This window comes from Corythoichthys intestinalis, chromosome 17, assembly GCF_030265065.1.
Source record: "Corythoichthys intestinalis isolate RoL2023-P3 chromosome 17, ASM3026506v1, whole genome shotgun sequence".
Taxonomy (NCBI): Eukaryota; Metazoa; Chordata; class Actinopteri; order Syngnathiformes; family Syngnathidae; genus Corythoichthys; species Corythoichthys intestinalis.
In genome coordinates this window covers 34,701,065-34,715,626 of record NC_080411.1, presented here as the reverse complement: position 1 = coordinate 34,715,626, position 14,562 = coordinate 34,701,065, and the positions used below count along the sequence as shown (strand labels likewise).

At 40.0% G+C, this 14,562-nt stretch overlaps 2 protein-coding genes across 3 annotated transcripts in view; one reads left to right on the top strand and one right to left on the bottom strand.

Moving 5' to 3' along the window:
- Nucleotides 1-14,562, top strand: part of LOC130905518 (astrotactin-2-like) — a 573,899-nt gene that overhangs the window by 441,625 nt on the left and 117,712 nt on the right. For both annotated transcript variants that reach the window (XM_057819019.1, XM_057819018.1), the window contains exon 17: nucleotides 11,100-11,419. In XM_057819019.1, the coding sequence (XP_057675002.1) occupies nucleotides 11,100-11,419 (320 nt within the window). The remainder of the gene's footprint in view (nucleotides 1-11,099; nucleotides 11,420-14,562) is intronic.
- Nucleotides 629-8,036, bottom strand: trim32 (tripartite motif containing 32). Its single transcript, XM_057819020.1, has 2 exons — nucleotides 7,908-8,036; nucleotides 629-5,495 (listed from the first exon to the last, which is right to left on the bottom strand). Exon 2 carries the CDS (start codon nucleotides 5,481-5,483, stop codon nucleotides 3,438-3,440), a length of 2,046 nt encoding a protein of 681 aa, XP_057675003.1. The 5' UTR covers nucleotides 5,484-5,495; nucleotides 7,908-8,036; the 3' UTR covers nucleotides 629-3,437.

Below are 14,562 nucleotides of genomic sequence, written 5' to 3'. Positions count from 1 at the left end.
CAGTAACAGTTTGCTGTTATGTACAACTGGGCTGCATCATATAATCCATTTCTAATATTGTGTGTGGTATTTTTAACTACAGATACTGCAAACAAGAACAACAATAATAAACAGGTGTACCTAAGTGGCGCGCAAATGTAGGTAAACAATGTACATGTGACAGTTGTGGTACCGGTATGGCCTAAAATTAAAATGTCTGATGTCTTTCCCCAACAAAAATTTGACTAATGGTTTTGATTTTTTTTTTTTCCTCCATTTTTTAAGAAGACAAAAAGAACAAAAGACATCGCAAGCTCGAAGTTTAACTCTTTATAAGGTACGCATTGAACTAAGTGATGGAGCGGGATGTCCAAACCATTATGACTGGGAGGGGCGGATAACCATTCATTCAATCGCCCCACAGAGTTCGAATAGATTTGACATCTAGTGCCGTCAATGGCACTGAAACAGAAAACTGAAAATTCGGTGCCAGCCATCTTAAAATGCATTTGATGTCGATCACTGTCAATGGTAGTGAATGTGTTAAATATGATGATATTAGAGAAATCAACTTTAGATTCATATTGAAGACCATAATCAGAATATATTTGTTCTTATTCATTCTTTTGTTGTTATCAACTTTTTACAGTCCCTCCCCCCATTTGTGTTTTTAGCCTATTAAGTCTATTGAATAACTAGTTGCTCAATTTTCTTTTTGGCAAAACAATTTTAAATTATTATATATGTTTTTCAACATCTGCAACACCAACAAAAAAAAAACACTGAATTAATTCGTAAAATCGAATCTTTCGAAGCGTAGCAGAAATGTGTGTCATGAATATGCTAGACAAATGAAATCTTGAGTCTATGACGGACCATGGTTGCCATGTGAATAGTTAGTAAATGACAAGCAAACACTGACGCCAATCAGTATATTAGCATCATTCATAAGGCCTGTTTATCATGAAATATAATATTTGGTATCCAAAGTCATTCCTAAATGCGGTTTTAGCTGATAAATAGAATAAAATCCAGTACAGATGTTAGAAGAGTTACAAAATCAAAAGATATATGCATCAATTTAATCGTCCCCTTTTTTTATCATCCAAAAGTCTGCAGAAATCAAATTCAGTTAATGACACTTGTGATGTTGTGCCTGCAGATATAATAAAAAATGTGGCTTTATTTCCCTTAACTGGTTTAAGGGAAGTAAAACTATTACTTTAAAATAATGATCATTTCCCACTGAATGTTCTCATCTCCTGTTTTAGTGCTCATACTATGCCAATCACTGTGCTTCATCTTATTTTGACATTGTACAACAAAATTTTGAACCCTCTCCATTAGATTGGATAAAATCTACACACAAGAACCACGTTTAACAACAGTGAATTAATAATTTACATTGGCTTTATACTTTACACTGCAAGTATGAAAGAAAACCAACCAAAACCACATGACTAATGTAATATTCCACAGCTTATGTTCACAGCAAACGAGCCACTTAGCGAGCGTAAGACAGAATACTACATGCACGCTCCCTGAATGTTACCGAATACAGCATAACAAAGTCAAACTGCACAGTAAAACTTTAAAGCTATCAAGGTGCTATTAATACAAGTTGGTGTCCAGAATAAAGTGCTTCATAGGCTAGAAGCCCAGATATAGCCGCTTTCAGACCACTAAATTACCATTTAATGTGACCCGGGATTTGCCCGTGTCATGGCTTTCAGACATGGGAAGGTGTAGAGGGAATTACTTGGGTTGGACATTTTCAGACTTGTCCCATGTTGGCGACTCGGCGCTCTCTGTGCAGGGAGTGCTGGGGACGGGATTTTAGAACCCAGACATTGCGTTATTTTTGGTCGGCATCGGCTACAAAATAAACCACACATTTCCAGATGTCTCTTCCTCGGCTGTAACATCCAGTAGCAATTTAATTCCGGTATATCCCCAGTTTGCAATTTTGATGATTGCGATTTTTCTTTGCCGATTTTAATCTTACTGTGATGAAAGAGGAACTGACGATCGGCCCGGCATGATATTTGTGTCATCAGCCTTCACGCTGTGACCCGGTATTGGGCTGCTTTCATTCATGCCGCGTCCCGGTTAAATCCTGGACATTCTACTGGGAAGCAACCCGGTTAATGTACGCGTCAGTCAACCCGGGAAATTCCTTTCAGACATAAGGGCTACCCATTTAAATCCCGGGACTTAACTGGACTTCAGCGTATGTCTGAAGCCTTTTTCAGACTAATATCCCGTTAAATTCCCATGTAAGATGACGTGGGATTTACCCGTGTCACGGCTTTCAGACGTGGGGAGGTGTGCCGGGAATTACTCGGGTTGGAGACTATCAGATTTGTCCCGTGTTGGTGACTTGGCGCTCTCTGTGTGGAGGGAGGGCGGGATTTTATAACCCGGACATTACATCATTTTTGGTCAGCAACAACATAAACCAAACATTTCCAAAGATGGATGATGGACTGTCCTCGGCTTTAAGATTTAGTCACAATTTAATTTTGTTGTTACCAGCTTAATTTTGCTATGTATCCATTTTGCCATGTTGATAATTGCGATTGTTTACCGATTTTCGTCTCACTGACAAGAAAAAGGAAATGGCGATTGGCCCGGCATATTTACGTCCCTGGTTAAATCCCGGACATTCTACTAAGACACGACCTGGTTAATGTACCTGTCATCTCTGTGTCAGTCGATCCGGGAAATTGCTATCAGACATAACGGCTGTGCGTTTAATTCCGGTATTTAACCGGAGTTCAGCATGTGTCTGAAAGGGGCTTAATTCTCATGTGAATGCAGTTGTAGCTGTTCATGTGTTGCAAATTCAAACCAATTATGGAGAAACACTTTTGATAAGACACCCTGTGCCTGTATTCTTAAATATAAAGTTGATTGCATGCTCATTAACCCTTTATAGGGCATTTGACTATTTTGGGATAGTTAAAAAAATGCATCATAATGACCTGACATTGACATACATGAACATAATACTTAATGCTTTTATCAATTAATTAAATGTTAATGAAAACAGAAATACACTTTAGTTATGGCCCCAATGACATGTTGATGAATAGTAAATTCAATAGCATTAAGAACATTAAACAATTCTGTTTTTAATCGAACAAATGAGCAAAAGAATAAATATTTTAAATAAAAATAGTTTATAAGAAAATGTGTTATGTTTTTCCTTAAATTAAATTTAAATGAAAAAATAACTACGTTTAAAAGTAATAAGAGACTGTTTACTATTACCTGCCATTGACAATGATAAACGCCCAATCACCCCTCCTGGTCAAAAATGGACTGGACATGTAGCGCCATCAATGGCAGCCAACTAGCGCCCTATAAAGGGTTAAATAACATTGGATGTTTTTTTTTGTAGAGCTTTTTTGAGGTAAACAATTTTATTTTATTGACCAATATAAATTCTTGTTAGCTTAGGAGGTGGATGAGTGCCTTCTTTGAATATACGTGTAGACTTTGACACAGTGGTCCCAGCAGTCCAGCACCAAAAGCTGCCCTTTAGGCGTGGTGGCGACCCCCACAGGACAGTTCAGTCCTTCCTGTATGAGAATTTTGAACCCCCCCTCTTTAGGAAACTGCAGGATTTCCTTCCTACCGCTGTCCGTCACCAGCAGATCACCGTTGGTATCTACGCACATGCCAGTGATGCAGCAGAAGTCCTCAGCTTCTGAGAAAAAATGGCTAAATTGCTTGCCCAGCTGGCCATCGGTACCTACCGAGCCAATAGAGAAGCCCCCCTCAAGGTGGGGCTCGTTGTGGCGTTTCTCGAAGTTGAGCGCCAAGCCTTGGGTGAAGTACACAGTCCCGGCGGCGTCGCACGTCACGAACTTGGGCCGCACCGCCGAGCATAGCCTGCTGTAGCTCACCACTCCAACGTTGCGATCAACCGTCAGGCACCACAGCTTTCCGCCTTCCACGTCCGACACCACAAACTGTCCCGACGGCGTCGCGGTGATGCCCCAGGGCTTTATAAGTTGATTTTTGTGGCAGGCCACACACTGCCCATCCATGGTGTACACTTTGACCGAGTTGTCATAGTTGTCGGTGATCCCGATCAGGCTCTGAGGTGTGACGGCGATGGACAAGGGCATGAGGTTAGGCAGATCAGCGCCAAGGAAGCTCATGACAAAGCTGTCGATGCCGCTGGCGTTTCGGCGGATTTCACGTTGGAAGCCTTTGCGGTTGAAGATTTGAATGCGGTAGTTGCCTCGGTCGGCTATGAGTACCTCGCCTTGCTGGGATACGCAGATGCTAACCGGTAAATTGAAAGAACCAGGGAGAGCGCCCTTGCAGCCCATCTTCTTCACAAACTGGCATGTTGGAGTACCCGTACCTGCACATGCCCCTCCCTGCGATTCTCCCCCTGCGTCCATGGACTTGGACTTAAAGGTGCCAGGTGAGCTACTCGATGAGTCATCTACCGCCGCGACCATGTCGACATCGCGGTAAAGATCCAACGGAGGTCCCGTTGCACCACCTACGGCCTCATTTAGGCCCTCAACATTGCCTTCTATTGCAACCTCCAAAGCACATTCCGAACTGTCCGTGTCCACTGTGTACCTGCTCGTGACCAAATGTCCTACGTCTGCTGGTTTCGAGTGTTCAGTCCGGATCAATTCCGGTTCATGCAGCTGAAACACGGTGGGTAAGGTGCTCCTCAGGTTGAGCTCCTCGTCATCACACCCGCCACTATCATCCTTGAGCAGGCTGAGGTCGCTCTGCCTCACTCGCATGGTCAGATAATCACAGCACGAGATAACCTTCACCTCTGCAATATTCAGGAGATACGTTTGTTCCTCCAGGACCTGTCCGTTAAGCTTCTCTATCTCCGCCATTGACATGGAGAAAGTCCTCCTAGAGCGACTGAGGTCCTCTTGAAGCTGCAGCTCGGCCGTTGTGTAATCCCGCTGCACCGCTCGGTACTTTGCTTTTAACGATCGGGTAATGTTTTCAATAGCCGTCTTTTTCTTCTGGATTTCGCTCATGATATCACGCAGAGCGGACAGTTTGCCGCCCAGTTCTTTCCGACGTTGCTCGGCAGCCGTACGAACTGGCTGGACGTTGTGACCGCGTTGTAAATGGCCTTCGCCTTTACAGAACTCGCAAAGGACGGTGGAGCAGTCGTGGCAATATTGTCGGGGCAGGCGGCTGCCGCAGGACGCGCACATGAGAGCAGCGGTCGCACCGCAGGTCGTAGCGCAGTCGAGTATCTTGAGCACCGTGAGATTGTCGGCCAGCTGCGTGATACTGCTCATGCGCGAGACCTTGCTGCAAAAGGGGCAACGCACACCGTTGATGGTGTTGGCCAACAGTCTCTCAAGGCAATGGCGGCACACAGTGTGTCCACACTGAAGGAGTTTAGGCCTAATTTGGTCCTCGTTGAAGGTCTCCAAGCAGATGGGACATTCAAGGACCTCCCTCATTAGATCTGGATCAAGTGGGTAAGATGCAGTTGCCATTCTGGTTTGTGTCTGGAAGAAAGAAAAGTGTGTGACGAAAATGTATTTTTGCAATGTATTGCTTTATTTTGCCGCCAAGAATTGACATATAGTTTTAAAAAGATGGCACTGCTTAAAAAAGGAATCAACAGGTTGCTACTCAAAATTTTCAACAGAATAGTGTCTTTTAACACCGACTGGCATGAACAAGTGACCCATGTATTTATGATTATTGTATCGTCATGTTGTGATATAATTATTGTGAGCCTTCATTGCAACTTGTATTATATAATGAGGTGTGCAATGCTTCCCAACCCATAAACTTCACTATCAGTTGACAAGACAGCTCCCACAAACATTGCGCCACGCCTTCCCGTTGGGGGCCCACCCAGACAGGCTGAGTTGGCTTTCACTGTGATAAACGCAAAGACACGCTGCGTTCAAACGCCGGATTTAGGTGGAAACAGGACAAATGTTTGAGTCCATACAAGAAGGCAGGATTGTCTCAAGAGTGATTTGGTCGAGGATTCAAGGTAATTATTATATAAAAGAACCCCATGCATGCACTTTTAACTTAAAAAAGCTCTTTGTTTTGAGATGGCCACCAAATTGGATTACACAATAGCGTAATTTTTAAGTATGGGGGTGGGTCAGTGATGCTGTGGGGTTGTTTCGCTTCCAAAGGCCCTGGGAACCTTGTTAGGGTGCATGGCATCATGAATGTTTTGAAATACCAGGACATTTTAAGTCAAAATCTGTTGCCCTCTGCCCAAAAGCTGAAGATGGGTCGTCACTGGGTCTTTCAGCAAGACAATGACCCTAAACACATGGCCAAATCTACACAGAAATGGTTCACCAGACACAAAATCAAGCTCCTTCCATGGCCATCTCAGTCCCCAGACCTCAACCCCACTGTGGGGTGAGCTGAAGAGGAAAGTACAGAGGAGAGGACCCAGGTCTCTGGATGATTTAGAGAGATTCTGCAAAGAGGAATGGCTGAAGATCCCTCTTTCTGTCTTTTCCCATCTTGTGAAACATTATAGGAGATTAGGTGCTGTTTTGTTGGCAAAAGAGGGTTGTACAAAGTATTAACACCAGGGGTGCTAATAATTGTGACACACATTATTTGATGTCAAATAATTATTTCTTTATGTGGGATTTTTTCCCCACTGAATAAATGCACTTGTATTGAAGGTTGGATTTTTCTTTCTTTTTTTCCATTAAGGTCCCATATTATTTAGAAAAATTTTTTATTAGAAGCTAAAAAACACATACTTATTATAAATCCAATAATTATGGGGGGCACTGCATATGCCTAATGGGGGTGCCTGTTTTGGTTTTAGGTCGATACCTGCTTTGCCCCCCCCCCATTGATATGCCCCGAGCCCCATTTCCTGTCAACTGATAGTGAAGTCTATGCCCAACCCTAGTTATCACTGTCAGATGCATTTCTAAAGAAGAAGAAGAATAAAAAAGAAAAACAGTACCAGTTGCTGAAAGCCTTTTTATAAGACCTTATTTGCACAAATTCAAGTGGACTATGGACCTGTAAGACTTTGGAATTAAAAAAAAAAAAAACACCCAAGATTTAATTTTGGAATCTTAATGAAGTAGTGCAGAGCCAGCATCACAGTCAGAAATTCTGATTTAAGTATGTGAAAATGTTGGGTTTTTCCCCCTTATCAATCAAACAATCATAAAACAAACAGGTGTCTTACTCTTTAGCAGCTATGATTGTCCATGAAAACAAAGGTTTAGGGTTGGAAATAGTAGTGGACCATTGTTATTTGTTACCAACTTTGTTGCTCAAAACGCTGCAAATTGAAATGGTCAGATTAAACATGTTTAGGATTATCTACATATTTCACTTGTCTAATAGTTTCAAATAATTTATATCACATAATAATGTAATGTTGACACTTAAATCAAAATGTTAATCAGTGAACATTTAAACATTTACTGTTTTAGGGATGGTATACAGTTTATCAATAATCTAGACATAAATTGCACTCCATAAATTTGGAACCACTATCTTTGAAGTTGCATAACATAAAGCATTCTGTTGTTTCAACACTAAACAAACATAGGCACTCCAAAGGGGGAAAAATCCGTACGCGTGAAGATTCGCCTTTTACTACTACACTGTAATGATAAACATGATTTTTTGGGACACAAAATGAATAGAAACACGATCGAATGACAGCTTGTGTCAATAACCGAGCCGATTGATCCCAACGCTTGCAAACAGAGTATCTCGGCATCATTCAAAGCTAATTCTAGAGCAGCTTTCATATATGGCTAAATAACAACACAGGCCACATAGCAAAACAAACGTCTCTCCCGGTAGCAGGCGGGACAGTAACTCCGTATTCAAAACGACTATTTTTGAATGACCGTGCATTCAAAATGTGCTTTTTCTAAGATGATTTTGTGAAAATAAATTACCTTAGATGCTATCAGCTATCAAGTAAAGTGGTCCTTTACACCTGACGTGCGGCTTTAGCTTCTGTTACAGCGTCCGCCTGAGAGACTGCAGTGGCGATGACGTCATTTACGCATGGCTACGCGCTACGTAATGTGCATGCTTTAAAGCGTGTGCCGTGATTGGCTGCTGCCGTGTAGTCCCGGTAACGCCTATGTCCGCAATCGAGACGTTCAAAAAGTAAATTATCTGCAGTATTTTGTATGTTATTATTACTATTGTTATTGTATTTTTAAGTTAGCCTTTTTTATTCAATTTTGTATTGAACCTTTGTTGTAGCCAAAAAAAAAAATTTGCAGACAGCAGAAGAAAACACGGACAATTAAACCAACAACATTATTAAAAAAAAAAAAAAAAAAAAAAAAAAAAAGATAAAAAGACACACAGCAACCTTTGAACGACACCAAACAAAGGAAAACAGTCACAAAATAATTAACAATTGCAAAAAAATCTGCTCGGGTATGTGTGTCATTAAAATGTAATTATCCTTTAATAATCTTTTTTTTCTGCAGCAAATGTGTTATTTTTCGCTCCCGGTCTTTCAGTGCCATTGACTAAAATATACGTTCAACCATGCGTCTCTTTTTATCCTTCTGCCCTGAATTTAAATTAGTTCGTCATTAGCGAATTAATGAATGTTCGTTTGCTGCCAGACTTGCGAGTTCAATGGATTTGATGGCTATCTTTTTTTTTTTTTTTCTTTTTATAACGAAGCCATCCAGACGCACTAAAATTATGTCATCGACTCTGACTCAGAGTAGTAATTGCATAAATCAGCCACTGGGTGGCAGAATAAGGCTTTTATTTGATTCACTAGAAACAGAATTGCTGCACGGTTTGTAAATGTAGCAGAACACCAAGTGCTCAGTGGTAATATTTATTATAATTGTATAAAGTATGATTGATTATAATCCTATTTATTACATTAAATAGTATGGAATTACCTTTATATGGAAAATAAATTACATTTGAGTCCTGTTACTGACTTTCGGCCAGTTCAAGTTGTTGAAAATTAAAGTATGGATTCAAAATACGTTGCAAATTGAATATTTAGTACGCACTATAATTTATACAAGCAATTAATTCAGCATAATAACTACGCCATTAAAGCCCCATTCATAAAGACCAAAATGAGCTACAGAATCAAATAGTTGCAGCGTATTTAACAGATCCAAGCTTTTAAATGGTTATCTGAACCTTCCCAACGTCTGTTGCATTACTGTGGAACACACTTGACACCTTGTCCACGTTGCCCTTGGCAATGCAACCCCAACCATTAGTGTTGTGTCCCAGATGAGTAATTATACTGATACCCGTCAACAACGACATTTTAATTCACAAGCATGTGTGAGATCAATGGTTGGGGAAATTGACAACATTTGTCTTGTCTTATGTAAGCGTTGACAGACAACTGTTATGTAAAATGAACACCTATCAAGCAGTGATGATTACTTTAAATCCATCAAGGTATTTGAAAGCTTTAGAAATGTGTAATTGTGGTATATTTAGAAGAAATATGTTTAGGTTTGATAATTGACTATGATAGATGTCGCTATTAGACGTCCAATCCATTTAAAATGGGAGGGCTTAAAGTGAATGGACATTATCTATGGGAAATATATACAGGAAATGATAGCCAAAATTATAAATAATATGCAAAGTGTCATGTAATGATGCTTCGAAGGGGGTATTTATTTGGTTTCAAGGCCATTAAGGGTTTTGTAGACCTACTGCTGGTCTACAAAAGATTTTATTGTCTATCCTTTAACTCCGAGAGAAGCCAGTGTAATCATTTCCTGACCGGTGTAAGATAGTCCATTTTCGTTGTATTTGTACAAACTCTGACAGCAGCATTCTGGATTAGCTGCAGCATCCTGATTTAATGTTTGTTAAAACCTGTAACTATACCATTGCAATAACCCAGTCTACTAAAAATTAAGTCATGGATACATTTTCCCATGTCTTGTTCGGACAGAGGAGGAGAATTACTGCACAATGAAACTTCAGTGACTCAAAAATATGTAGGTTCTACAAGCTGTTCTGGTAAAAGGTCCATGGTTGGTTGTCAACAGAGGTGGGTAGAGTAGCCAAAAGTTTTACTCAATAAAGAGCAGTGTTGCATCAAAATAATGTTATTCAAGTAAAAGTCAAAGTAGTCATTTGAAAAATGTACTTAATTAGAAGTAAAAATGTATTTGGGGAAAAGAATACTCAAGTTATGAGTAACCTTGCGAGTAACTGCCTTCAATGTTTGATTTTTTTTTTTTTTTTTTTTTAAACAATTTCTTTTTTCAGCACAAATTTATCTATCGAAACTGTAATTATTATATTTTGAAGAAGAAAATGATGACCAACTACATAACCACATTAACAGAAAGAAATACAAAAAAAAATCATTGAATTCCGGCGAGAGAAAAAAAAAAAAAATACAGAAATGAATTGCAGGGGTGCCAATACTTTTGGCCAGCAGTGTATCTCTGGTTTTCCGTGGTCATTTGGTGACAAATAAAACTGGGAGAGAGGTTAAAAACTGCTCTTTCGAGTCATGTTGATGACAGTGCTCTATGTCAAAACTATATATATATATATATATATATATATATTTTTTTTTTTTTTTTTTTGTTTTGTTTTGTTTTTTTTTTTGTTATTTACGCCACGTAGCTGAACAGGCCGGTGTGATTATCGAACGGCAAGTTTGAGTCTGAACTGGTTTAATGGAGTCATGTGATTATTGTTGCGACGTCTCATTGGTGAAACTGGTAGCGCCACTGTTGGCGTCTCCGGCACAAAAAAACTAAGTAAAATCTAATATGTAGAAAAATGTAAGGACTAGTGTAGCCCAAAGTAGCAGAGTAAGAGTAGCGTTTCTTATTCACAAAACTACTCAAGTACTGTAAAAGTCAAAAGTACGGCTTAGTAAAACTACAAAAAGTTACTCAATTAAATGTAACGAAATAAATGTAACACATTGCTACCTACCTCAGGTTGTCGATACCATTGCCTTGATGTGACATTGAAACCCTCTGTCTGCTTTTCTGCTTTTACAAAGCTTATAGAAAGTTTGATTTTAAAGTTCATTTTTTAACTCGACCCTGATCTAGGACATGAACCATTTTACTGTTTAGTTATGTGTATTATTCTGTTTTCTGTTGCAGAGGCAACAGAGCAAGGGGTTGGTGGTGGCGGCGGGCGTCATGAGCTCAAGTCTATGCCCTTCATTAGCTACCTGACAGCCTTGCAGAAGACACAATTGTTGTCTGATGATGCAGTCAATGGCGTGGAGATCCGCTGCGAGGAGAAGGGCAGCTGCCCGCTCAGCTGCCACCTGTGTCACCATCAGGCTGGGGTGCCAGGAGGAGTTGCCGCGAGGGGCCGCAGCAGGGGCGGTGAGCAGCCTTCGCCTGTCCCCGTCCTGTTGGAAGTCAGCCGCGTGGTGCCCCTCTACAGTCTGGTCCAGGACAATGTCACCAAAGAGGTGAAACCCTTATTGTCATAGAATGTTCATTAAATAAATAATCAGTGCCATATAGATGTCCACTGATGTGGCTCATAAAAACTAAAATAACACTCTTTAAATAAGTTTATCATTAGTAGACGTCCAATCCATTTGAACTAGGAGGGAGGACCACCCAGTTCAACTGGATTAGACATCTGTCAACGTCAATGGCAGCCAATGAGTTAATATAAACTTATATTATCAAAATATGTATTGGCTCTACTAAGCACAGCCCACATGCGTTGATTGATTCAGACCGTTCAAACTTCAAAACGACACATTTTTTTAAAAATTTCGCCCCTAAGTCACTGTTGCACCAAAAAAATCCTTTCTGTTGGCAAAAACATACCAGTTTAAAGTCCTACTTCTCATACACTTTCATCATTCACATAATTCACATTGAAAAAAACTGACAGAATCAAGGTGCACAAAAGTTACGAGTCAGTTTTTAACAAAATGTACAATTCTACCAAAATTTGACAAAAACTACCAAATATATTTTCCAACTGCCCAATTCAACTCCCACAAAAACATGTCCATTTTCTCCTACTGATTTTCAACTTGCCCCAAAATCAACCAGAAGAGACCAATTAATGCGGAGTGACCCGGAAATGCCCCAAAATAAATGCAGTGATATGAAAAAATATCTGAACCTTTTGGAATTTCTCACATTTCTGCATAAAATCACCATCAAATGTGATCTGATCTTTGTCAAAATCACACAGATGAAAATACAGTGTCTACTTTAACTAAAACCAACCAAACATTTCTAAGTTTTCATATTTTAATGAGGATTGCATGCAAACAATGACAGAAGGGGGGAAAATAAGTACCGTGAACCCTCCGCCTAAGGAGACTTAAAGAGCAATTAAAACCAATTTGTACCAGACATTTTAAGTCAGGTGTGGGCCCAATCACCGATGAGTGGTTTAAAGCTGCCCTGCCCATTATAAAACACACAACTGGTAAGAATTGACTTGATGAGAAGCATTGTCTGATGTGCATCATGGCTCGGTCAAAAGAGCTGTCTAAAGACCTGCGATCAAGGATTGTTGATTTGTATAAAGCTGGGAAAGGCTACAAAAACCTTCTCTAAAAATCTGGATGTTCATCAGTTGACAGTCAAAGAAGTTGTCTACAAATTGAAAGAGTTGGGCACTGTTGCTTCTCTCCCAAGGAGTGGCCGTCCACCAAAGTTGACACCAAGAGTTTAGCGTAGGATACTCAGAGAGGTAAAAAAGAAGCCTAGAGTGTCTGCTAAAGACTTAAATAAATCACTGGCACAGTCCAATACCTATGTGCACACATCAACTATATTTAAAAATATGGCCAAGAATGGTGTTCATGGGATAATGTCTAAAAAAAACAGTGTTGCTCTTTAATGTTCACAAAAAGGAACTTGGACACTCTACAGAGGTTTTGGCAAAATATTTTGTGGACTGGTGAAACCAAAGTTGAATTGTTTGGGAGTAACACACAACGTCATGTGTGGAGGAAAAATGGAACAGCTCACCAACATCAACACCTCATCCCCACCGTGAAGCCTGGTGGAGGGAGCATCATGATTTGGGGCTGTTTTGCTACCTCAGGGCCTGTACAACTTGCAATTATTAGTGGAAGAATGGATTCGGAAGTTTATCAGGATGTTTTGCAGGAAAACCTGAGGTCGTCTGTCAGACAGTTGAAGCTAAAAAGTGGATGGATGCTGCAACAAGACAATGATCCAAAACACAGAAGTAACTCAACTTCAGAATGTTTTCAGAAGAAAATACACGTTCTGGGGTGGCCAAGTCAAAGTCCAGACTTCAACCCCATTGAGAAGCTGTGGCATGACCTAAAGACAGCAATTCATGCCAGACATTCCAGGAATCTGACTGAACTACAGCGGTTTTATAGAGAAGAATGGGCCAAGAATAGTCCTGATCGATGTGTCAGACTGATCTGGAGCTACAGGAAGTGTCTGGTTGAAGTTATTACTGCCACAAAGGTAGGGCCACAAAGTATTAAATGTGATGGTTCGCTTACTTATTCCCCCCCCCCCCCCCCCCCGCTCATCGTTTACATGCTATCCTCATTAAAATATATATTTTTTAAAAACCATAAATATTTGGGTTTTTTTAGTTACACCAGACACTGTTTTTTTCATCTGTGTGATTTTGAAAAAGATCACATCACGTTTGATGGTGATTTTATGCAGAAATGTGAGAAATTTCAAAAGGTACATAGATACATCTGTCATACCACTATAGGAAGTGACCAAAAATCTACACAAATTTCTGCTGAAATCACATTTTTTAAATTTAGGAATAACATCGTAATTTAATTACCATATTATAACAACACTATTTATTTGAAAGACACCACTGACACATATTATTTAATGTGTCTTAGAAATATATATAGCAGCTCAGCTTCTTATGGAAATTTCGAAAAGTCTGGCATTATCATGATAAACTTATTCTTGTGGCATTTTTTGTGACCAAATGACTTTTTTAAAATTATTATTATTACTTACTCAATTTTGCATGTTTCACAAAAGTGATTACAACATATTTTTGAACAAAGTGGCAGTTGCATGCTATCGCCTCAAGGGGGCATTGGATCGTTAATTTTTGGTAATGATCCCTGCGATCCAGCCGGTATAAAAAGATGACATCATGGTTTTTGCTCCCTCTGAGCAAGTCAGTCCCTTTTGTGTGCAGAGTGTGTGTATGCCTAAACAAGACCTGACAGCCAAATGTAATACAGTATCAGGATAATTGTGAAATGTTTGGACTGTGAAACCCAATCATAGAAGATTGCTTTTCCATAAGACAACAAAGGAGAAAAAGACACGGGGGGTCAGGTTATGATGTCACAATGAAAACAAGTTTACTCCATTTTTGCTTAAAATCTGGGTTCATTTTTCTATTGTCGTGTCTATCTGCAGTGCATGTCTTATATGTGTGCAACCCCAAAGAAAAGCAGGAACAATCAATAGCAGACAGTCCCTAGCGGGTCTCATCGATAACTATACGTGAAGCGGAGCAAAAAATGTCTCCTTTCCACCTATTTTCTAACAAACCTCCATAGCTATGGTTTTGCGGTGTACGGAGTGAGACGTACAGTATGGGGAGAAGGAG